The 23,764-nt window shown below is 45.3% G+C and overlaps 1 protein-coding gene and 1 pseudogene across 5 annotated transcripts in view; one reads left to right on the top strand and one right to left on the bottom strand.

Moving 5' to 3' along the window:
* Positions 1–23,194, top strand: part of LOC105485145 (RAD51 paralog D) — a 29,746-nt gene extending 6,552 nt beyond the window's left edge. For 3 of the 5 annotated variants that reach the window (XM_071082738.1, XM_071082736.1, XM_011747354.3), the window contains 7 exons: positions 7,056–7,137; positions 7,374–7,508; positions 8,015–8,110; positions 11,359–11,449; positions 11,579–11,649; positions 13,820–13,984; positions 14,155–23,194. In XM_071082738.1, the coding sequence (XP_070938839.1) occupies positions 7,056–7,137; positions 7,374–7,508; positions 8,015–8,110; positions 11,359–11,449; positions 11,579–11,649; positions 13,820–13,984; positions 14,155–14,238 (724 nt within the window). In that variant the 3' untranslated portion in view covers positions 14,239–23,194. The remainder of the gene's footprint in view (positions 1–7,055; positions 7,138–7,373; positions 7,509–8,014; positions 8,111–11,358; positions 11,450–11,578; positions 11,650–13,819; positions 13,985–14,154) is intronic. The other 2 variants (XR_011615624.1, XM_071082737.1) reach the window with 2 other exon arrangements.
* Positions 21,468–21,532, bottom strand: LOC112427326 (U6 spliceosomal RNA; annotated as a pseudogene).
* Positions 23,195–23,764: the final 570 nt, after the last annotated feature.

Here is a 23,764-nt window from a genome sequence, read left to right as displayed (position 1 = left end):
AGGAGAGGCATGGAATGGAAACTCAGGTGAGAAGCTGGCTAGAAGGGGATTTGGGAATAACTTATACAGACTGATCTTCACAGCCAAGGATGTGGTTGATTCTTGACTAGAGTCAGCACCAGTTGTTCAACCCCAGCTGCATGTTGGAATTCATCTGGGAAACTTCAAGAGAGAGATTCATGCTCTGGTCCCAACTCTAGAAATTCTAACTTAATTAGTCTAGGCCAGTGGTTCCCAAACTTGTGTGCCCACTGGAATCACCTAAGGACTCTTTTAAATATTATAAAGTCCAAGACTCCCCCAGACTAATTAATCTCATTCACTGTGAGTGGGACACAGGCATCAGTATTTTTTAATTTTTTAATTTGTTTTTTAGAGACAGGGTCTTGCTGTGTTCCCCAGGCAGGAGTGCAGGGGTGCATAATCATAGCTCACTGCAGCCTTGAACTCCTGGACTCAAGCAGTCCTCCTGCCTCAGCCTTCCAAGTAGCAGGGACTACAGGTGCTCACCATCATGCCTGGCTAATTGAAAAGATTTTTTTTTTTTTTTGGTAGAGACAGGGGTCTTGCTATGTTGTCCAGACTGATCTCAAATTCCTGGGCTCAAGCAATCCTCCTACCTCGGCCTCCCAAAGTGCTGAGATGACAGGTATGAGCCACCATGCCTGGCCAGGCATCAGTATTTTTTTTGAAGCTCCCAGGTGAATCCAATGTGCAGACAACTTTGGGTACTGCTGATATAGGCATTTTTTTAAAAAACTCCCCTGATTTTAATGTGCAGGCAGGATTAAGACTAACTACTCTAGTCTAATGGTTCTGAAACTTAAGCGTGCATCAAAATCACCTGGAGGCCTTGTTGAAACCCAAGTTTCAAGTGTGGGCTGCATTCCCAGAGTTTCTGATTCAGTAGGTCTCGGGGAGGGGAGCTGTGAATTTGCATTTCTAGCTATTCCTTAAAGGTTGCTGATGTACCTAGTCTGGGGACCACACTGGGGTTCCCTTGATCTCAATGGGAAGAATGGAATCAGGAGTGGCAGAGGCTGGATGCTTATTAAACAGAGATGGGGTGAGCACAATTATCTCAAGAAGCCACAGGGCTAGAGTGGTAACCAGAATGTTTTGACTGGTAGGAACCTGTGGGTATAATCGTGGGGGTCCCTGGAATTAAAATGGATGGGGGCCAGGCTCTGTGGCTCATGCCTCTAATTCCGGCACTTTGGGAGGCCGAGATGGGCGTATCACCTGAGGTCAGGAGTTCGAGACCCGCCTGGCCAAAAGGGCGAAACCCTATCTCTACTAAAAATACAAAAATTAGCCGGGTGTGGTGGTGGGTACTGTAATCCCAGCTACTCGGGAAGCTGAGGCAGGATAATTGTTCGAACCAGGCGGAGGTTGCGGTGAGCCAAGAGCACACCACTGCACTCCAGCCTGGTGACAGAGTGAGACTCTATCTCAAGAAGAAAGAAAAAATGGATGGGGTGCTTACTGAAGTGCTGCTTGACATATACAGAGAGGTCATGGGAGGTCTTCAAGAACCATCTCAAGGACGGGAACCTGGGAAGGTGATTGTAGGGCTAGGAAAGGGACGCATGTGGTCAGGCATTGGTACAGGCTGTGGGGAAGAAGCTTCAGCCTAGAGATAGGGCAGGGTGTGGAGGGCAGGTGGTGACCTGTTTCATGTGGTTGAAGGACAGAACCTGGATTAGGAATTGGCATGTCATGAGGTTTATCCCAAGTCTTTCACAGCCAGTGTTGATGATACAGAAGCTAAATAAAAGTGATAGCACCTTTCTATTACTCATTTTTCTGGAATGATTATTGGGCACCTCCTGTATTTCAGGCACTGTGCTAGTGCTGGGGATGCAATAGGGATAGGACCCAGTCCTTGCCCCATGGTGCTCTCAGCTAGATGACCAAGACAAACAAAAACAAGCAAATAAAAAATAATGACAAACCCCTAGGACTAGTGAGGATACAAGATCAACACATACAAATCAACTGCATTTCTCTATACTCACAATGAACATGTTGAAACTAAAATAAAAAACACTACCATTTATTGGCCAGCTGCAGTGGCTCATGCCTGTAATCCCAGCACTTTGGGAGGCTGAGGCAAGTGGATCACCGGATGTCAGGAGTTTGAGACCAGCCTGGCCAACATGGTGAAACCTGGTGTCTACTAAAAATACAAAAATTAGCTGGGTGTGGTGGTGGGTGGCTGTAATCCCAGCTACTCAGGAGGCTGAGACAGGAGAATCACTTGAATCTGGGAGGCGAAAGTTGCAGTGAGCGGATATTGTGCCACTGCACTTCAGCCTAGGTGACAGAGTTAAACTGTCTCAAAAAAAACCAAAACAAACAAACAAAAACACAATACCATTTATAGTTGCTTCGCAGAAAATGAAATACTTGGGTATAAGTCTAACAAAGCATGTGTAGAATCTGCCTACTGAAAAATTTTAAATTGCTGATGAAAGAGATCAAAGATGACTCAGATAAATGGATGACATGTACTTTGTTCATGGATTGGGAAACTGAACATAATGAAGATTTCAATTGTCCCCAAGTTGATCTGTAATTTAATGCCATTTCTATTAAAATCCCAGCAAGGGTTTTTTTTTTTTTTTTTTTTTTTTTTAATAGACATAGGCAAGCTTATTCTAATAATTACGGAAAGACCAATTTTACCTAGATTAGCTAAAACAATTTGGAAAAAGGACAGTTGGAGGAATCAGTCTACCCAGGGTTAAGACTTGCTATATAGCTACACAGTTAAGCCTAGTGTGGTATTGGCCAAGGGACAGATGGACACAGATCAATGGAACAGAGTAGAGAACCCAGAAATAGACCTCCACAAGTATATACAACTAATTTTTTTTTTTTTTTTTTTTTTTTGAGACAGGGTCTTGCTCTGTCACCCAGGATGGAGGGTGCTAGTGTTATTACAGCTCACTGCAGCCTTGACCTCCCTGGGCTCAGGCAATCCTTCCACCCCAAGCCTCCCAAGTAGCTGGGACTACAGGTATGGGACACCATGCCTGGTTATTTGTATTTGTATTTTTTTTTTTTTTTTTAGACGGAGTTTCTCTCTCTCTTTTTTTGTTTTGAGATGGAGTTTCACTCTTGTTGCCTGACCTGGAGTGCAATGGCGTGATCTCGGCTCACCGCAACCTCCGCCCCCCCGGGTTCAAGCAATTCTCCTACAGGCACACACCACCAGGCCTAGCTAATTTTTTTTGTATTTTTAGTAGAGACGGGGTTTCTCCATATTGGTCAGGCTGGTCTTGAACTCCTGACCTCAGGTGATCCGCCCGCCTTGGCCCCCCAAAGTGCTGGGATTACAGGCATGAGTCAACGTGCCCGGCTGGAGTTTCTCTCTTTTTGCCCAGGCTGGAGTGCAATGGCATGATCTCAGCTCACTGCAACCCCCGCCTCCCGGGTTTGATTCATCTGCCTCTACCTCTCGAGTAGCTAGGATTACAGGTGCATGCCACCACGCCCAGCTAATTCTGTATTTTAGTAGAGATGGGGTTTCACCATGTTGGCCAGGCTGGTCTCGAACTCCTGACTTCAGGTAACCCGACCGCCTTGGCCTCCCAAAGTGCTGGGATTACAGGCATGAGCCACCGCGCCCAGCCTATTTGTATTTTTTTGTAGAGACAGGGTTTCACTATGTTGCCCAGGCTGGCCTCGAACTCCTGGGCTCAAGCAATCCTCTCGCCTCAGCCTCCCAAAATGCTGGGATTACACACAATTGATTTTTGACAAAGGTACAAAAACAACGTGATGGAGGAAAGACAGCCTTTGAACAAAGGGTGCTGGGGCTATTGGACATCGTAGGTTAAAAATATGTAATAATAAACCTAAACCTTATACCTTATATAAAAATTGACTGAAAATGGATCGTGGACTTTAATGTAAAACCAAATTGTGTAATTTTTTAGAACAAAACAGGAGAAAGTCTAGGCAAAGTGTTCTTAGATTTGACACCAAAATTATGATCCATGAAAAAATTTTTGATTAATTGGGCCTAATCAAAATTAAAAACTTTTGCTGCACAAAACAGAATGAAAAGAGAAGTACAGAATGAGAATAATAGTTGCAAGCCATGTATTCAACAAAGGACTTGTATCTAGAATGGAGAAAGAATTCCTAAAACCCAACAGTAAAAAATCAAACAATTCAATTAGAAAATGGGCAAGGGCTGCCTCACACCTGTAGTCCCAGCACTTTGAGAGGCTGAGGTGGTTGGATTGCTTGAGCCCAGGAGTTCAAAACTGGCCTGGGCAACGTGGCAAAAACCCTGTCTCTACCAAAAAAATACAAAAGTTGGCTGGGTGTGGTGGCACATGCCTGTAGTCCCAGCTACTTGGGGGAGCTGATGTGGGAGGATCACCTCAGCCTGGGAGGTCAAGGTTGCAGTAAGCTGTGATCATGCCACTGAATTCTAGCCTGGGTGACACAGTGAGACGTGAGACCCTATCTCAAAAAAAAAAAAAAAAAAAAAAAAAAAAAAAAAAAAAAAATGCCAGGTGCAGTGGCTTATGCCTGTAATCCCAGCACTTTGGGGGGCCAAGGTGGGTTGATCACCTGAGGTTGGGAGTTCGAGACCAGCCTGACCAATATGGAGAAACCTCGTCTCTATTAAAAATACAAAATTAGCTGGATATGGTGGCGTATGCCTGTAATCCCAGCTACTCGGGAGGCTGAGGCAGGAGAATTGCTTGAACCCGGGAGGTGGAGGTTGCGGTGAGCCGAGATCATGCCATTGCACTCCATCCTAGGCAACGCTCCATCTCAAAAAAAAAAAAAAAAAAATCAACACTATTAACTATTAGGGAAATACAAATTAAAAACACAATGAGCTATTATTACATACCTATCAGAAAGACTAAAATAAAAAAATAGTGATAATACCAAATGATGAGGATGTGGAAACACTGGACTACTCATATATACATTGCTACTGGAAATGTAAAATGGCATAGTCACTCTGGAAAATAGTTTGGTAGTTTCTTATAAAATTAATAATGCCTTTACCATACCACCCAGCAATTGTATTCTTGGGCATTTATCCCAACGATGTGAAAACTTGGGTTTATACAAAAACCTGTAAAAAATGCTTTATAGCAGTTTTATTCACAATAGCCCCAAAGTGGAAACAACCAAATGGCCTTCAGTGGATGAATGGTTAAATAAAGTGTGGTACATCCATACCATGGAATACTTTTTAGCAATAAAAAGGAATGAACTATCCATATATGCAACAACTGGGATGGATCTCAAGGGAATGATGCTGAGTGACAAAAGCCAATTGCAGGGCCGGGCACAGTGGCTCATGTCTGTAATCCCAGCACTTTGGGAGGTTGTATTGGGCAGATCACTTGAGGTCAGGAGTTCAAGACCAGTCTGCCTAACATGGCGAAACCCCGTCTCTACTAAAAAATACAAAAATTAGCCAGGTGTTTTGGTGGGCACCTGTAATCCCAGGTACTCGGGAGGCTGAGAGAGGAGAATTGCTTGAACCTGGGAGGTGGAGGTTGCAGTGAGCTGAGATCGCACCACTGCACTCCAGCCTGGGCAACAGAGTAAAACTCCGAAACTCCGTCTCAAAAAAAAAAAAAAAAAAAAAAAGAAAAAGAAAAAGGAAAAAAAAAGCCAATCACAAAGGTTACATAGTGTATAATTCTATGTACATAACTTTGTTCTTGAAATAACATAATAGACATTAGTGGTTGTCAGGGGTTCGGGATTGGGGTGACTGGGAGGAATGTAGCTATAAAAGAGTAGCAGGAGGATGACTTATAGTGATGGAAATGTTCTGTATCTTGATTATAGCGATTGTGTAAATCTACATATGTGATAAAATGGCACAGAACTAGACACATCGTACGTGCTTGAATGCTAGGAACATTGGTGAAATCTGAATAAGCTCTGTGGATAGTACCAACATCAGTTTGCTACTTGTGATATACTATAGTACTTTCTTTCTTTTTTTAAGGAGAAAAGGGTCTTGCTATGTTGCCTGGTCTAGACTTGAACTCCTGGACTCAAGTGATCCTCTCACCTTAGCTTCCCAAGTAACTGGGACTATAGGCCCCTGACTAGTACAATACATTTTGTAGTACAATTGTTATTATTAAGGGAAACCAGGTGAAAGGTTCATGGACTTTTTGCAACTTCCTGGGAATCTATAATTATCTCAAAGTTGTTTTTTTTTGTTGTTTTGTTTTGTTTTGTTTTTTGAGACGGAGTCTTGCTCTGTCAACAGGCTGGAGTGCAGTGGCGCGATCTTGGCTCACTGCAACCTCCACCTCCTGGGTTCAAGCGATTCTCCTGCCTCTGCCTCTCAAGTAGCTAGGACTACAGGTGCATGCCACCATCAAAGTTTTTTTAAAAACAAAACAAAACAAAAACACAAATTTTGGGAAATGCTATCAAGGAAACCCACAAACGGCTGGGCCTGGTGGCTCACGCCTGTAATTGTAGCACTGTGGGAGGCCAAGGCAGGTGGATCACTTGAGGTCAGGAGTTTGAGACCAGCCTGGCCAACATGGTGAAACCCCATCTCTAATTAAAAAAATTAGTCAGGGATAGTGGCGGGCGTCTGTAATCCCAGCTACTTGGGAGGCTGAGGCAGGAGAATCACTTGAGCCTGGGAGGTGGAGGTTGCAGTGAGTAGAGATCATGCCACTGCTCTCCAGCACTCCAGCCTGGACAACAGAGAGAGACTCCATTTCAAAAAATAATAATAATAAATAAAAGGAAACCCACAGGGCCTGAGATGGAAAAAATGAAAGGAGGACCTTCTGATGGGGTGAAGAGGCCTCTCTGGAAAGCTGATCTTTAAGAATGGAGGGATGAAGAGAGACCAGAGAAGGAACATTTGGGCATTCCCTCTTTCCCAGAAGAAAACATCAGGAGAAGCCTCCTGGCCAGTGATGTTCAAAGACAGAACCAGTGCTTGAAAGGAATGTCTTACTTTTCTTCTTGGTACCTTTTCTCCTCTCTTCCTACTAACCTCTTGTGTTGATCTTCTTCTTTTTTGCCATCAGCCTGGACAAACTGCTGGATGCTGGTCTTTATACTGGAGAAGTGACTGAAATTGTAGGAGGCCCAGGTAGCGGCAAAACTCAGGTACACGTGAGGCCCGCAGTCAGGAGGATTTGAGGGTGAGGGTGGTAGGTGCATAGCCCTGGGGGATCTTCAGCATACTGATGAGTTCAGAGCCCAACAGAGAGAAGATGGGTGATGAGGAATGGGGCTTGGACTCAGCGCATTTGTGTTGCTGGAATCTCGGCAAGGTTTGGTGGGGAGCTCCCATTCTGGACCCTCTCTGAAGTGTCAAGTTCATCCAATGCCCCCACCCCCAGGTATGTCTATGTGTGGCAGCAAATGTGGCCCATGGCCTGCAGCAAAACATCCTGTATGTAGATTCTAATGGAGGGCTGACAGCTTCCCGCCTCCTCCAGCTGCTTCAGACTAAAACCCAGGATGAGGAGGAACAGGTAAGGGGCAGGATGCTGGGTTCCATTGAGATTCTGACACAAGAAAACCCCATTACCCCTTAACATTGTAAGAATTTGGGTTGAATAGTCATTCCTTGCCTTCAAACTTGCTGTTCTGTTAATACATCCCGTATTCCTTAAGCCACCCCTGTTGATACCATCATCCTATTTGGGATGCTACTCGCACCGATTCTTCCAGAAAACCCTCCCAGCTCTGTGCATGCCCTAAACCAGGGCTGGCAAACACCGAGCTTTGTGTTTCCAGTCCATTTCTCGCCCATGAGAAGCATCACTAATCAGTCATATCCCTCTTTCCTCCTGAGTTTGAGTACTTTACAGCTCAGCACCCAGGCAGCCACCACCATGACAACTGGCCCATTAGACAAAGCTCATTTGCCACCCTGGACCTGAATCCTTGCATCCAGGTGCCTCTTCCTTCTCAGCCTTACCTCGACCCCCTACTCCCGCTTATCCAAAGCCCTTGCTTCTCTTTTCCACCCCTTCAGGCAGAAGCTCTCCAGAGGGTCCAGGTGGTGCATGCGTTTGACATCTTCCAGATGCTGGATGTGCTGCAGGAGCTCCGAGGCACTGTGGCCCAGCAGGTGAGCCTGCTGTTCTGCCCCTCCTTGCTTAACTCAGCTTGCCAGGTGCTATCTCTGTGGGCAGGTGTCCTACTACAGACTGTTTAGAAATGCAGATGTGCAATTTGGTGACTCCAACTATGCTTGCTACTCCCAGGATGGAATTCCCAAGCGCCTAAATCACATACCTCATTGTTTACATGTTCATCTTCCCTGCTGAACAGTAAAGCCCCCTGAATGGAAGTATCATGTCATATTTATCTCTGCATTCCCCACTAGGTGACTGAGGAATACTTTCAGCTGCCAAGTAATAGAGGTTGTCTGACAGAGACTTGAACCTTGAGGACATTTAATTATGTCACATGAGTTGGAGGTTAGCAGGTCCATGCTATCAGGGCAACAGTTGGTGTGTCCGATTTTCTTGTTCTTCCCCTCATGGTTGCAAAGAGGCTGCCGAAGCTCCAAGTATCTTGTCTTCACACATCCACATCCATATTCAAGGCAGTAAAAGATAGATGGTTCTTTTCTGTACCTCCTCCCTTTTATCAGGGATGAAGAATCTTTCTCCAGAGCCCACTAATATGTCCCTCTTCCCCTTACATCTAGTTGGCCAAAATGGAGTTATGTGTGTATCTTGGACTAAGGCCTGGGCCCACTATCCCTGAAGTCAGATTTCTGCCCAGTGCCCAAACACATTCAGAGTCGTGTTAACGGGGAGGATTTAGAATGGCATTTGGGTTGGTACTTTGCTATTCATGTTGGGTGCTTAGACAAGATTTGGTGCACTGATTTATAAATGACTAGATGTGGAGGATACCTTAAAGATAGAATAGTTCATCTCAAACTTTTCCTGTCACCCCAAAGCACGACATGTTCGCACAGGCATCCCCGCAACTATATATAAAGTCAACGATTTTTACAAACTTTAGAACATATAATAGTTGAACAAGCTGGAAGTGGTGGCCCACACCTGTAATCCTAATGACTCCAGAGGCTGAGACGGGAGGATTGCTTGAGCCCAGGAATTGGAGGTTGCAGTGAGCTATGATCATGCCACTGTACCTTACCCTGGGCAGCACAGCTAGACCCCGTCTTTAAAAAAAAAAAAAAAAGTTGAACAAATACTTTTCTCAGAAGTCATAGCTGGTTATGACCCACCAGTTTGTTGAGACATGATGCTGAGTAGTGCTGATCTCACTTTTAGAGATGACAAGAGTGAAGGCCAGAGAAGTGAAGTGAGTTGACCAAAATTGACCACATATTTAGGACAAGAACTAACCGTATAGCCCAAATCTCTCAATTCCAGATCAGAAGACTGTATTTTTTTTACTGTAGGACCATTAGATGGTATATCTTCTATTACTGCATAATAAGTTACCAAAACCTTGGTGGCTTAAGACTTGGATTTTTTATCTCACAGTTTCTAGGGGTTAAGAATCTGAGGCTGGGAGCGGTGGCTCATGCCTATAATCCCAATGTTTTGGAAGGCCAAGGCAGGAGGATCGCTTGAGCCCAGGAGTTCAAGACCAGCCTGGGCAACATAACAAGACCCTGAAAAAAGAAAAGGAAGGAAGGAAGGAAGGGAGGGAGGGAAAGAAAGAAAAGAAAAGAGAGGAAAGAAAGAAATAAAGAAAGGAAAGAAAGAGAGAGAGAGAAAGAAAGACAGGAAGAAAAGAAAAGAAAAAGAACCAGAATCAGGATATAAGAAGTAAGGGAGAAGACAAAAGAAGCATCAAAAACAGTTTAAGTCCAGGGAAACCAGGAGGATGCTCCTTCTTGTGTAAAGACAGAAAATTATGGTTAGAAAGATGGCACCAGGCCAGGCATGGTGGCTCATGCCTGTAATTCCGGCATTTTGGGAGGCCAAGGTGGCCAGATCACTTGAAGCCAGGATTTCGAGACCAGCCTGGCCAACATGGTAAAACCCCATCTCTGCTAAAATTACAAAAATTAGCCGGGTGTGGTAGTGCACACCTGTAATCACAGCTACTCAGGAGGCTGAGGCAGGAGAATCGCTTGAACTTGGGGGGCGGGGGTTGCAGTGAACTGAGATAGCACCACTGCACTCCAGCCTGGGCGACAGAGCAAGACTGTCTCAAAAAAAAAAAAAAAAAAAAAAATTAACTGAAAACTACACTACCCTAAAGTCATCAAATTTCAGAAAGCCCCATGTAGAGTACTGAGACCTCTGGTCATGGATCTCTCAGCAGCCATCTCTCTCCTGTGTCCAGCCTCCCACCGTGGTGGTAAGGCCCTTCTTTTCCGACCCCCTCCTTTTTTTTTTTTTTTTTTTTTTGAGACGGAGTCTCGCTCTGTTGCCCAGGCTGGAGTGCAGTGGCTGGATCTCAGCTCACTGCAAGCTCCGCCTCCCGGGTTCACGCCATTCTCCTGCCTCAGTCTCCCAAGTAGCTGGGACTACAGGCGCCCGCCACCTCGCCCGGCTAGTTTTTTTTGTATTTTTTAGTAGAGACGGGGTTTCACCGTGTTAGCCAGGATGGTCTCGATCTCTTGACCTCGTGATCTGCCCGTCTCGGCCTCCCAAAGTGCTGGGATTACAGGCTTAAGCCACCGCACCCGACCCAACTCCCTCCTATCTTTCCCCTGTCCTGCTAACTACTAACCTCAAATTCCTAACTTCCTTGGCTGAAGAGTTTAGCCTTCTCTTTACTTCACTGTCTCCTTCTAGATCATGCCTCCAGTCCTCATCTTCCATATCTAAAATGCCTCCAAATAAATTCCTTAAGTCTTGCTCTGTCACCCAGGCTAGAGTGCAATGGCATGATCTCAGCTAACTGCAACCTCTGCCTTCTAGGTTCAAGTGACTGTCATGCCTCACCCTCCTAAGTAGCTGGGATTACAGGTGTGCACCACCACGCCCGGCTAATTTTTGTATGTTTAGTGGAGATGGGGTTTCACCATGTTGGCCAGGCTGGTCTCGAACTCCTGACCTCAAGTGATCCGCCGCCTTGGCCTCCCAAAGTGCTGGGATTACAGGCGTGAACCACTGTTCCTGGCCACTTTAGTGTAGTTTTGATGTCCTGTGATTTAAACCCTTTCTTTCTACCCAAGTCTTCACTGAAGTCTGTTATACATACCAATGGGACGAGGGAGACATTGCTGCTGATGACATTCTGTGATGCCCGTGCAGCCTGCTGTATTTGGGATGAGGGGGGCTATTTCTTACTAGTTTTAGATAGAAAAGCAAGTTTGTCCTGTAATGTGTCCTAGAGGCCAACAGGTTCATGAGTGCTTCCCCCACATTCCTTTAGGTGACTGGTTCTTCAGGGACTATGAAGGTGGTGGTGGTGGACTCGGTCACTGCGGTGGTCTCCCCACTTCTGGGAGGTCAGCAGAGGGAAGGTGAGTGATGTGGCAGAGCCTGGGGCCAGTGGAACGTGACCTCGCCTCCCAGCTCTGGAGTCTGGTCTCTGGCCAGCCCCGTCCCTGGTTTTCCACTGCCCTGCCTCTCTGCTTCTCCTCGTCCTGCAGGCTTGGCCTTGATGATGCAGCTGGCCCGAGAGCTGAAGACCCTGGCCCGGGACCTTGGCATGGCAGTGGTGGTGAGGAAGCAGACTTGGCCAATGAACTTGATTTCTAGTTATTGCTAGCTCTTTATTTCCCTTAAATGTCAGCTTCTGAACCCCAAAGTGGCCCTTTAGGAAAGGGACATATTCCAGCTTCCCTGGGTCAGCTACAGCTTTTCACCATAAATAGCTACGGGAATCAGGAATTGTCTTGTTGTTTTTTTTGTTGTTTTGTTTTGTTTTGTTTTCCTACATTTTTTCTTTTTTTTTTTTTTTTTCTTTTTTTTTTTTTTTTTTGAGACGGAGTCTCGCTCTGTCACCCAGGCTGGAGTGCAGTGGCGCAATCTCGGCTCACTGCAAGCTCCGCCTCCCGGGTTCACGCCATTCTCCGGCCTCAGCCTCCCGAGTAGCTGGGACTACAGGCGCCCGCCACTGCGCCCGGCTAATTTTTTTCTATTTTTAGTAGAGACGGGGTTTCACCATGGTCTCGATCTCCTGACCTTGTGATCCGCCCGCCTCGGCCTTCCAAAGTGCTGGGATTACAGGCGTGAGCCACCGTGCCCGGCCCATTTTTTCTTTTTAGAAAGGTTTATTGAGGTATAATTTACATAGAGTCCTTTTCTCCTTGTCTGAAGTTTGACTAATGGATATAGTTGTATCCAGTCTTGTGACCCCACCAAAAGGTCCCCCAGGCCCAGGCAACCACTGATCTGTTTTCCATCCCAATAGTTTGGCCTTTTCCAGAACTTCATATAAATGGATCTTTTTGCTATTGAAGTAACTTTTTCTGCTTATGAGGTAGTTTTTTTAAAGTCTGCATGCTTCTCATAGAAAAGATAAAAAATAAATATAAGATTCAAATTTGTCATCAATCTCCATATCCACAGAAACCATATTGATATTTTTACATATCTCCATACAATACTTTTTCTACATATTTACTTATACTTTTAGTCAACTTTCTTTTTTTTGTTGCCCAAGCTGGAGTGCGGGGGCACAATCACAGCTCGCTGCAGCTCGACCTCCCGGGCTCAAGCAATCCACCCGCCTCAGCCTCCCAAAGTGCTGGTATTACACGTGTGAGCCCACTCTTAACCAGCTTTCTAACTAAACTAACCTCATGAGAAAAAAAAAAAAAAATGGGCCAGGTGTAGTGGTTTATGCCTGTAATCCCAGCACTTTAAGAAGCCAAGGCTGGTGGATCACTTGAGCCCAGGAGTTCGAGACTAGCCTGGGCAACATGGAAAAACCCCACCTCTACAAAAAATAGAAAAACTAGGTGGCCTCGGTGGCAGGAAAATTGCTTGAGCCTGGGAGGTCGAGGCTGCAGTGAGCTGTGATAATGCCACTGCACTCCAGCCTGGGCAACAGAGCAAAACCTCATCTCAAAAACAAACCAAAACAACAACACAAAAAATACCATCTGAGTCCATTTCCTATGTTTTAAAATATATTTTTTACAAATGTAATTTTTAGCAGCTATATATTTTTTCCAACTTCTCTTATTGTGGTAAAATACATATAACATAAAATTTACTACCTTAACTATTTTAAGGTATACAGTTCGGTGGTGTTAAATACATTCATGACGTTATACAACCATCGCTACCATCCATCTCTATAACTCTTCACCTTGTAAAACTGAAACTCTGTACCCATTAAAAATAACTCATTTCTCCCTTCCCCAGCCCCTGACAACCACCAGTCTACTTTCTGTATCTATGCTTTTTGACTACTCTAGGAACCTCATATACATGGAATCATATGGTATTTACTTTTTGTGACTGGCGTATTTCACTTAGCATAATGTCCTGAAGGTTCATCCACTTGGTAGCATGTGTCAGAATTTCCTTCCTTTTAAAGACTGAGTGGCCGGGCGTGGTGGCCCACGCTTGTAATCCTAGCACTTTGGGAGGCTGAGGCTGGTGGACTGCATGAGCTCAAGAGTTTGAGACCAGCCTGGACAACATGGCGACATGTGCCCCATTGCCTTCTGGTTTGGGTCAAACCTGAGGCATCGAGATTTAGTGGAAAGAGCAGGGCACAAGTCAGGAGGCCCAGGTTCTAGTTCCAGACCTGCCATTAGGCTTTGTAACTTTGGGGAAGTTATTTCTCTGTGCTAGGCCTCTGTTTTCCTCACTGTAAAATGAAGCAGTAGTAACAGATATACTAGCATTATGGATCTGTAAGTCTGTTTCTGCTGCAGGTGACCAACCACATAACTCGAGACAGGGACAGCGGGCGGCTAAAACCTGCCCTCGGACGCTCCTGGAGCTTTGTGCCCAGCACTCGGATTCTCCTGGACACCATCGAGGGAGCAGGAGCATCAGCTGGCCGGCGCATGGCGTGTCTGACCAAATCTCCCCGACAGGTGAGCCAACCCCAGGAAGATACCAGTAACCTTGGGCCCTGGAGGGTGGTGGTTTCCATACCCACAGATGTCTTCAAGAAGAACTCTTTAGAGGCTGAAACCTTGCAACTAAAGAAGCTACCCACTTGGGTTGCTTAACTCCACTTACTCCTTCCTATTTCTTCTTCCAGCCAACAGGTTTCCAGGAGATGGTAGACATTGGGACCTGGGGGACCTCAGAGCAGAGCGCCACATTACAGGGTGATCAGACATGACCCGTGCTGTTGTTTGGGAAACAGGGAAGCATTGGGGACCCCTCCCAACTTTTCTTCCCAGTGCCTGCTGTTTACTGCCACCTGGCACTGGTGACTACAGAAGTTCTCAGGCTGGCCAGAAAAGACATCTTGGGTTCCTTGGCCTCACTCTCTGTAAGCATATAAACCACAGGCGAAAGAGGATGCTGCAGTGTGAGGACCCAGAAATTCATACTGGTGCCACGTTTCCTTCCCTTATTTCTAATATGTATGTTTCCAGTGGAAACCAAGTTCACCCTGGCTGGGAGCATCTCGGAAGAGGCATGCTGGCGACTGGATGGATAACCCTGTGCATCCCCATTGTGTCCTGTGCTCCCTCCTAGCACAGTGGCGAAGCCGGGAAAGCCTCTAACTTGCCTTTGCTGCTGCTGCTTTTTTTTTTTTTTTTGTCTCTGCCTTTCCATTTGTTAAATGGGGGCCCACTCTTCCTTAGCTCTGTCTCTGAGTTACTGAGTTCAAATAAGCTTATAAATGAAATACTCTTCCTTATCTCTGTTTTGCTCTTAAAAATATAAAAAGGCAATTCCCTAAGCCCCAGAGCCACCTGATTTCCCCTTAGAAGGTGGTTTTTCAGTTTCCCCCCAGTGAGGCCCAAAGAACAGTTTATTCCTCCTTTCCTCTTGCTGATTTGGTTTCAGACCTGCATGCATCACTGTAACTAGGTGAGAACGTGTGGGCTTGCTGCAGTCCCAGGGATATAATTTAACAGAAAGGGAGGATATGACCTGCACCACTCCCTGGTGAATCTGGCCACTCGTTTAATATGCATGGTGCCCTGTGGGGCCCCTTCACAGTATAGTGTAACCAGAAGTGCTGAACCATGGGGTTCAGAGGTGCCTTGCCCATAAACAGGCAGAGGAGAATTTGCACAGTAAATAGAGCCAGCTGGGAAAATTGATGCTGACGTAAATAATACATGGCAAATCTAGTCCTTTATGCAGAAATTCATTGCTGGTGGCTCCGAGATGCAATATAATTACACCTCTCTTCCTGCCAGCTGTACCACAGCTAGTACCCTAGTGTATGAAATAATCCCCCTGTCTTTTACCAGCACTGTGGCCATCCATCTGAGAGCCATGACCCTGGCTGGGAGGGTAGGAGGACACCAGGGAATGGAAAATAAAAGGAAAAGTAGAGAACTGATCAGGATTGTTTACTGGCCACATCTTTTAAAGGAAGGTCGTCTTTCTTGGTTAGAGAGCCTGTTGTGTAATTAATCAGTTATGTCTTGGCTGCAGGAAAGGAGGGTCAGAGTTACACTCAGAAGGTAATGACATTTAGAGGTGATGAATGCAGCAGGGATAGAACCATGGAGGATTGGGAAGGAGTGACAAACTGGCACCAGGGTTGCATTGAGGACAGGGTTGGTAAGCCTAAGCCTGGGTTCCCCCAGGCTTGCTTTTACAGAAGACCCCAGGAGAAATTAATCTTCAGTATCTTTATACCATGGGTGATTGGCACATTCCTGCAACCACAGTAAGAAGCAATACATGAAGCTGGAAATTGCAAATTCCTGCCACTCGAGGTACTATTTGGACATCTTAAGCCCATAGCAGACATCACCAATTGGGCACAAGCACTCTTTTTTGTGGAATTCAGTGTTTTTGAAGTTTTTCTCAATACAGCACTCCAGGGAGCCACTACCAGTCAGTTGGAGTTGGTATTCAAGGTGGTGTCTGGTTGGCATCTCTGCCCTATTCCCTGTATGTAGTGAGTTCAGGTACTTAATACCTAACTGAGGACCCTAGGACTGCAGTTTGAGATCATCTGGGGCCAGGCACAGTGACTCACACCTATAAGGGTAGCACTTTGGGAGCCTGAGGCAGGAGGATCACTTGAGCCCAGGAGTTTAAGAGTTTAAGACCAGCCTGGGCAACATGATAAGACCTCGTTTCTACAAAAAAAAAATTTTAAATTAGCTAGGCATGGTGCACCTGTGGTCCCTACTACTTGGGAGCCTGAGCCAGAAGAATCTCTTGAACCTGGGAGGCTGAGGCTACAATGAGCCCTGATCGCACCACTATACCCCAGCCTGGGTAACAGAGCAAGACCCTGTCTCAAGAAAAAAAAAAAAAAGGCCGGGCGCGGTGGCTCAAGCCTGTAATCCCAGCACTTTGGGAGGCCGAGACGGGTGGATCACGAGGTCAGGAGATCGAGACCATCCTGGCGAACACGGTGAAACCCCGTCTCTACTAAAAAATACAAAAAACTAGCCAGGCGAGATGGCGGGCGCCTGTAGTCCCAGTTACTTGGGAGGCTGAGGCAGGAGAATGGCGTAAACCCGGGAGGCGGAGCTTGCAGTGAGCTGAGATCCGGCCACTGCACTCCAGCCCGGGCGACAGAGCGAGACTCCGTCTCAAAAAAAAAAAGAAAAAAAAAATCATCTGGCCCATCCTGTTACTTAACAGAGAAGGTACCTGAGGCTCAAAAAGGATGATTGACAGTCCTAGTGGCAGAATGGAGGTGTGATCTGGAACCCAGAACTTGATTCTTAGGCCAGGACACTTTTTTTTTTTTAAATCTCCACATTGGCCAGGCATGGTGGCTCATGCCTGTAATCTCAGCACTTTGGGAGGCCGAGGTGGGTGGGTCACCTAAGGTCAGGAGTTCCAGACCAGCCTGACCAACATGGTGAAACCCCATCTCTATTAAAAATACAAAAATTAGCCAGGCATCGTGGCGCATGCCTGTAATGCCAGCTACTCAGGAGGCCGAGTGGGGAGGATCGCTTGAGCCCAGGAGGCAGAGGTTGCAATGACCCGAGATCATGCCACTGCACTCCAGCCTGGGCAACAGAGACTCTGTTTCAAAAAGAAAAAACAAAACGAATCCCTGCATTTTATTTATTTAATTTCCAGTCCATACAGGTCTATTCCTGCTAGGGCTGTAACTCCATCTGAAGGCACCATAGCTCTCACTCAAGTTGCTGCTGTGACCATGGGAAGGTGTTCCATTCACTGCTACTTCAGACCACCATGTGACATTCCTGCAGGCTGTGTCCCTCACAGCCACCTTTATCCTTTGGATCCTCCTAGACCAGGGCTTTGTCTTGCCTGCCTGCTGCCACTGCACTCTGTTCTGGTCACATCACACTGTGCAGTCCCCTGGTAGGACTTGGGCTGGGCTGGCTCTCCTGTCCAAGTGCCTTTTGCTCCTTTTGCTTATGTGTCTGTCTCTGCCCAGCTCCCAGTGTCTGGTGCACACCCACCCTGACATCCTTTTTTATGCCTCAGCTGTGATCTAGATCGATGCTTACAGTAACTCCCCTGTATTATTTATTCACTGTTCATGTGTCTGCCTACAGGCTCCCACTTTTTGTCAGTTTTTCTCTTTACACATTATGGAAGCTCAGTAATTATTAAATAGATGAATGATGTTTTAAAAATATATTTTTAAAAAAGCAAAGGACTGGCTCTATCTCAGGGGTTCCTTCCATAAAGTGTCAGCTTTCAGTTTCCCCTATGGGAGTGGTTTGAGACCTGAGGGTACTCTCTAGTTCTTAGGAAAAAAAAAAAAAAAAAAAATATATATATATATATATACACACACACACACACATATATATACACGCACATACATATATATACACACACACATTATATATATGAGCCAGGTGCAGTGGCTCATGCCTGTAATCCCAGCACTTTGGGAGGCTGAGGCAGGCAGATCACTTGAGGTCAGGAGTTCAAGACCAGCCTGGCCAACATGGTGAAACCCTGACTCTACTAAAAATACAAAAATTAGCTGGGTGTGGTGGCTCGCACCTGTAATCCCAGCTACTTGGGAGACTGAGGCATGAGAATTGCTTGAACCTGGGAGATGGAGGTTTCAGTGAGCCGAGATTGTGCCACTGCACTCCAGCCTGGGCAACAGAGTGAGACTCCATCTAAAATATATACACACACACACACACACACACACATATATTCACACACATATATATATATATATATGAATGAATGAGTGGGCTTTAATACATTTTAAAGATGGCAAGGGAGGAATGCAGGAACATTTTTCTCTTGATCTAATCATTGAGTCCCCAGAGTGTCTTCTTACAGATTTTTTACAGGGGACTATTGTATGCCCTTTGACATCAGACAAAATTAATGTTGAGATCCTACTATGTGCTAGCGCTTGATGGCCTTAATTAAAAATCTGACGTTTGAATTCCCAAGGACTCAGGCAAAAGGTCCATGTATCATTAAGGCTGCAAGTAACAAAACCTAACTTAAAGAAGTGTAAATAATTGGGACACTTATTTATATATATTTGTTTTATGTTTCAAGACAGATTCTTGCTCTGTCACCCAGGTTGGAGTGCAGTAGCACAATCACGGCTCACTCTACCCTCTACCTCCCAGGCTTAAGTGATCCTTCCACCTCAGTCTCCCAAGTAGCTGGGACTACAGGTGTGCGCCACCACACCCATCTAAGTTTTGTATTTTTTGTAGAGATGGAGTCTCTCTACGTTGTCTAGGCTGGTCTTGAACTCCTGGGCTCAGGTGATCTAGCCACCTTGACCTCCCAAAGTGCTAGGGATTACAGTCAAGAGCCACCATTCCTGGCAGGGACACTTATTATCTCTGATAACATGAAGCCCAAGGTTCATTAATTTAGTGGCTCATTGTCAAATGGCATAGGGCCTTTGCATCCTTCTGCTCTGTTCTTTTATGTTGGTTTTGTCTTCAAGCTTGTTCCCCTTATGAAAGCCTGGCTGCAGCCATTCTGAGCATCAATCCAGACATGACAATATCTACAGGCAGGAGAAGGGTCATCTCCTGTGTGTCCTTTAAAGAACAAGGTGTTAACATGCCAGGAACTATGACTCCTGCCTGTAATCCCAGTACCTTGGGAGGCCAAAATAGGAGGATCGCTTGAGGCCAGAAGTTCCAGACCAGCCTGGGCAACATAGCAAGACCCTATCTCTATAAAATAAAATAATAATAAAAATTAAGAAAACAAGGTGTTAAAAGACAAAATTAAAGCAAATATAGTTTTGCAGATTGTAATTGACTTTTATTTGCAATTCTAGAATTGGGCTGCCCTCAGAACCAGGACAGGTTCAGAGAATTCCAGAACTGCAACATAGTCTGAAAGCATTTATGGTCAGAAAACAGAAATGAGATACAGAGACAGCTAATTGGTTACAGCTCTGCCTTTGCCTTATTTGAAAATGGTTTGAATAGTTGGCTGCCTGGAACCCACTGAAGCTGATGATATGATTGGCTGAGACTCAGCAATCTGTTACAAAAGTATACTCCTAAGTTAGGTTTTCAGGTAGTTTGCATACTAAGGCTGCAGTTTGTTAAGGGCCCAAGTACGGAAGCCTCCTCAGGTCAATTTTTTTTTTCTTTTTGAGATGGAGTCTTGCTCTGTTGCCCAGGCTGGAGCGCAGTGGCATGATCTCGGCTCACTGCACCTCCGCCTCTCGGGTTCAAGTGATTCTCCTGCCTCAGCCCCCTGAGTAGCTGGGATTATAGGCACATGCTACCACGGTCAACTTTTTTTGTATTTTTAGTAGAGACGGGGTTTCACCATGTTGGCTGTGGCTGGTCTCGAACTCCTGACCTCAGATGATCTGCCTGCCTCGGCCTCCCAAAGGGCTCGGATTATAGGCATGAGCCACTGTGACTAGCCCTCAGGCCAAATGTAGCTTTTGTTTGTTTGTTGCTTGTTTGTTTGTTTGAGACAGAGTCTCACTTTGTCACCAGGCTGGAGTGCAGTGGCACGGTCTTGGCTCACTGCAACCTCCGCCTCCTGGGTTCAAGCAATTCTCCTGCCTCAGCCTCCAGAGTAGCTGGGATTACAAGCATGCACCCCCATCCCCGGCTCTTTTTGTATTTTTAGTAGAGACGGGGTTTCACCATGTTGGCCAGACTGGTCTCAAACTCCTGACCTCAGGTGATTCACATGCCTCTGCCTCCCAAAGTGCCTGGATTACAGGCATGAGCCACTGCACCCGACCCCAAATTTAATTTAACAAAGGACTAACTCAGAACTAACTTCCAACCAAAGCTGACTCACCTCAAATCTCACTGGTGCAGAATTGCTTCATACACCCACGTGTAATACAGTAACTGGTAAGAAAAAGGGACTGCTGTGATTGACTCAAACCAACTAGGAAATAGCCCTGGAGCTGAGGCTGGGGACAGGTTTTCCTGAAGCACATGCTGGAGCCACTGAAAGAAAAATGGGAGTTCTGCTTTCTACTAGAAAGGAGAGTGTGTGGATGAACTGGATGCTGGGTGGGCAGCCTCTCACTAGTACCTACCGTAGTCCCCAAGACGAGTTAATCAAGTCTCTATTATGTATTCTTAGGCCCCTGATGCATGTCTCATTATGACCTTAGGACTGCCTTGTGGCAGAGGGACTCATTCCATTTAATAGACAGTAAATGGGAGCTCAGTGAGGTTAAGGACATAAAGCTAATAAGTGGCAGCACGGGAATCCAGACACATGTCTGCCTGATACCAAACCCATTTTGTCCCATCTGTATGCTGCCTTCTGCTGTAAATATGTAAATGTTTCCACAAAATTCTTTTTCATACTTTGCCCTGATAGCAGCAAGGGCTGCACATCCCAACCTCTTTTCAGCTTAGCTCTGCATAAAAAGCTGGATCACAGATCTACTTTCTCAGCTCTTTCTGATTTCCCCCAGAGAAGTTACAAGAGAATGACAAACACTTGGAGAAGGCAGATACCATTAGTATTAAAGAGAACTGGAGGTTTAGGGGGAAATAAAGCTGAATAAAAAACAACAGGACCGGCTGAGTGTGGAGGCTCACGCCTGTCTTCTCAGCACTCTGGGAGGCTGATTCGGGTGGATCATTTGAAATCAGGAGTTCGAGACCAGCTTGGCCAACATGGCGAAACCCCATTTCTATTAAAAATACAAAATTTAGCTAGGCGTGGTGGCGGGTGCCTATAGTTCCAGCTACTCAGAAGGCTGAGGCAGGAGAATCGCTTGAACCCGGGTGGCGGAAGTTGCAGTGAGCTGAGATCAGGCTACTGCACTCCAGTCTGGGCGACGGAAGGAGACTGTCTCAAAAAAAACAAAACAAAACAACAGGGCCTCTGCAGCCCTGAGATGTGAAGAAGGAGGAGATAAGGGATTTAGATGTATATCCTACTAGGTTTTTGCTGTGTTCTGTCATGCAGTTGTCTGGGTAGGATTTATTTTTTAATTTATTTCAGGGGCCATGCTAATCTTCTTTGTATTGTTCCAACTTTAGTGTATGTGCTGCTGAAGCAAGCACTGGGTAAGGTTTAAACTGTCGAATTCTGGTTGGCATTGGAGAAGGCTCTGCGATGCATAGGCCTTAACTTAGAGTTAGGTATATTATTAATCCAAAGTGATCCTGAATGCTTTCTATCATTTTTTCTTGTCCTATTGCACTGTATAAACTGACTTTTAGTACTACACGGAATAGAAGCAACAGTAACAATCATCCTTGTCTTGTTTCTAACTGTAGTGGACTATTTACAATATTTTACTGAGTTAGATGCCTCAGGTTCCATGTAGCCGCTCTTTATCAAGCACCTCACTGGGTTTCCCCTCAGTCTTGGAGGAGTCTGGGTATTGGCCATGACATTTACCATGAATGATGGAGTTCTCTCTGCCAGGTCCTCATGCCCTGGATCTGTACGGCTGCGCTTCAGCTGCTGCACAAGTTTAACTTTTTGAGTAGCCCTTGAATCTCTGGTCTTCCTTGGCCTCTCTGTAGTTTTTGGCCTAATAGCCTCAGCTTAAGTTTGAGTTTTGTAGGAAAATAATGGGCCTGTGCTGACAAAGATACAAAGTCAAGGAACAGGATTTTTTAGATCTCAACTAACTTGGTCCTAGCTTTGACATTTACTTGCCGTATAACATTGGATGAATAACAGCCTCTTTAAATCTTAGTTTCATCCACTGTGAAATGGGAAAAATAACATCTGTTTCATAGAGTTGTTTTAGGATCATGTAGCTTATGTAAAACACTGGATAGTTTTCCAGGCATGACATAGGCACTCAATCTCATATTATGAAGCTTATGATACATGGGAGGTACTGATGACAGCTTTCTTCTGTCCAGGCAGGCCCAGCTACATGGTGATATGACCAGTGCAGTCACACAGGGCCCCATGCTTAGCAGGGCCCTGCACTTAGTTTAATGCTCTGCTGTTGCCATCTTGAAATTCTTAATTTTTAAACAAGGGTCCCATATTTTGCACTGTTTCTTGCAAACAATGAAGCCAGTTCTGTCTTCAGGAATGGATCAAGCGCTAGTACTGGCTCTTCTCTTTGGGCAACATCCTTCCATTGATTTCTTAGGGAGTAAATTCCTTGAAGGGTAACCTCTCTTAGAAAAATCAGGGTTAGCACCCTGTGTATGTTTATCTCTAACTGTTCCATTCTCAGTAACCTATGCATCCTCTCTCAAAAACAGAAGCTATTAGGTCCAGAGAAGTCGGTAGGGCGTGCTGGTGAAATGGAATGGTGATTTGGGATTTTGGAATCAGGAAAAAGATCTAAGTTCAAAACCCTGCTAGTCCCTTGCTGGCCGAATTACTTAGACAAGGTAATGTCTCCGTCCTACTGGTAAAGTGTATGTTGCAGGGGAATTACATTTTCTTTGTTGGTAAAATATATGTCTCAGGGGAATTAAACAGATAATTTATGTAAAGTGCCTTTCACAGAGAATCTGGCACATAGTAGGTGGTCAGTCACTATTAATTCTTCCAGCTCTTGCTAGAAGTAACTAAAATCAGGGCACTAGGACTTCCAAGCCATACTGCTACTAATAAAAGAAATAGTATGATTTATTTTTTCACTACTGTTTAGGGAAAGGCCTGTGCTTCATAAATATGTATTGGAAAGTACTTAGCAAATGAGGAGAAATAATAAAAATATATCCAAATAAACAGCTCCTATAAATATGTCACTTGGTAGACAAATTAGTGTTTTATCACTATTAAATACTATTGCTTGCCGAAAAGGATTTCAGATTACTTGCACAATGGGTACATTATTGAATGCCTCTGTGGAAGGGCATGATAAAGATGAAAAATAGTGATGGTGGTAATGCCTAAGGTGCAGAAAGGAGGAGCGTGGGTAAACGCAGCTCGGAGGCCTCTGTGCTGCAGTGATATGCACATTATTTAGTAGCATTCCAATGATTCGCTTGTAATATGGACCAGAAGGCCCAGAAAAAAATGATTTCCACAGGATGTCATGATAGACTTCAATTATTGGATCCGATTGGTGGATTATGTGCACCCCCTTTCAGAACTGAACCTTCAGGTTGTAAACTAAGTTTACAAAAGGACATCTCCAGGTCTTACCCCACCCTTGTTCTGGACCTATTAACTTTTTTTTTTTTTTTTTTTTTTGAGATAGAGCCTTACTCTGTCACCCAGGCTGGAGTGCAGTGGCATGATCTCGGTTCACTGCAGCCTCCATCTCCTGAGTTCAAGTGGTTCTCCTGCCTCAGCCTCCCGAGTAGCTGGGA

Source organism: Macaca nemestrina, chromosome 17 (assembly GCF_043159975.1).
Source record: "Macaca nemestrina isolate mMacNem1 chromosome 17, mMacNem.hap1, whole genome shotgun sequence".
NCBI lineage: Eukaryota > Metazoa > Chordata > Mammalia > Primates > Cercopithecidae > Macaca > Macaca nemestrina.
Note: the sequence above shows the minus strand (reverse complement) of the source record. Positions and strands in the feature narration are given on the sequence as shown.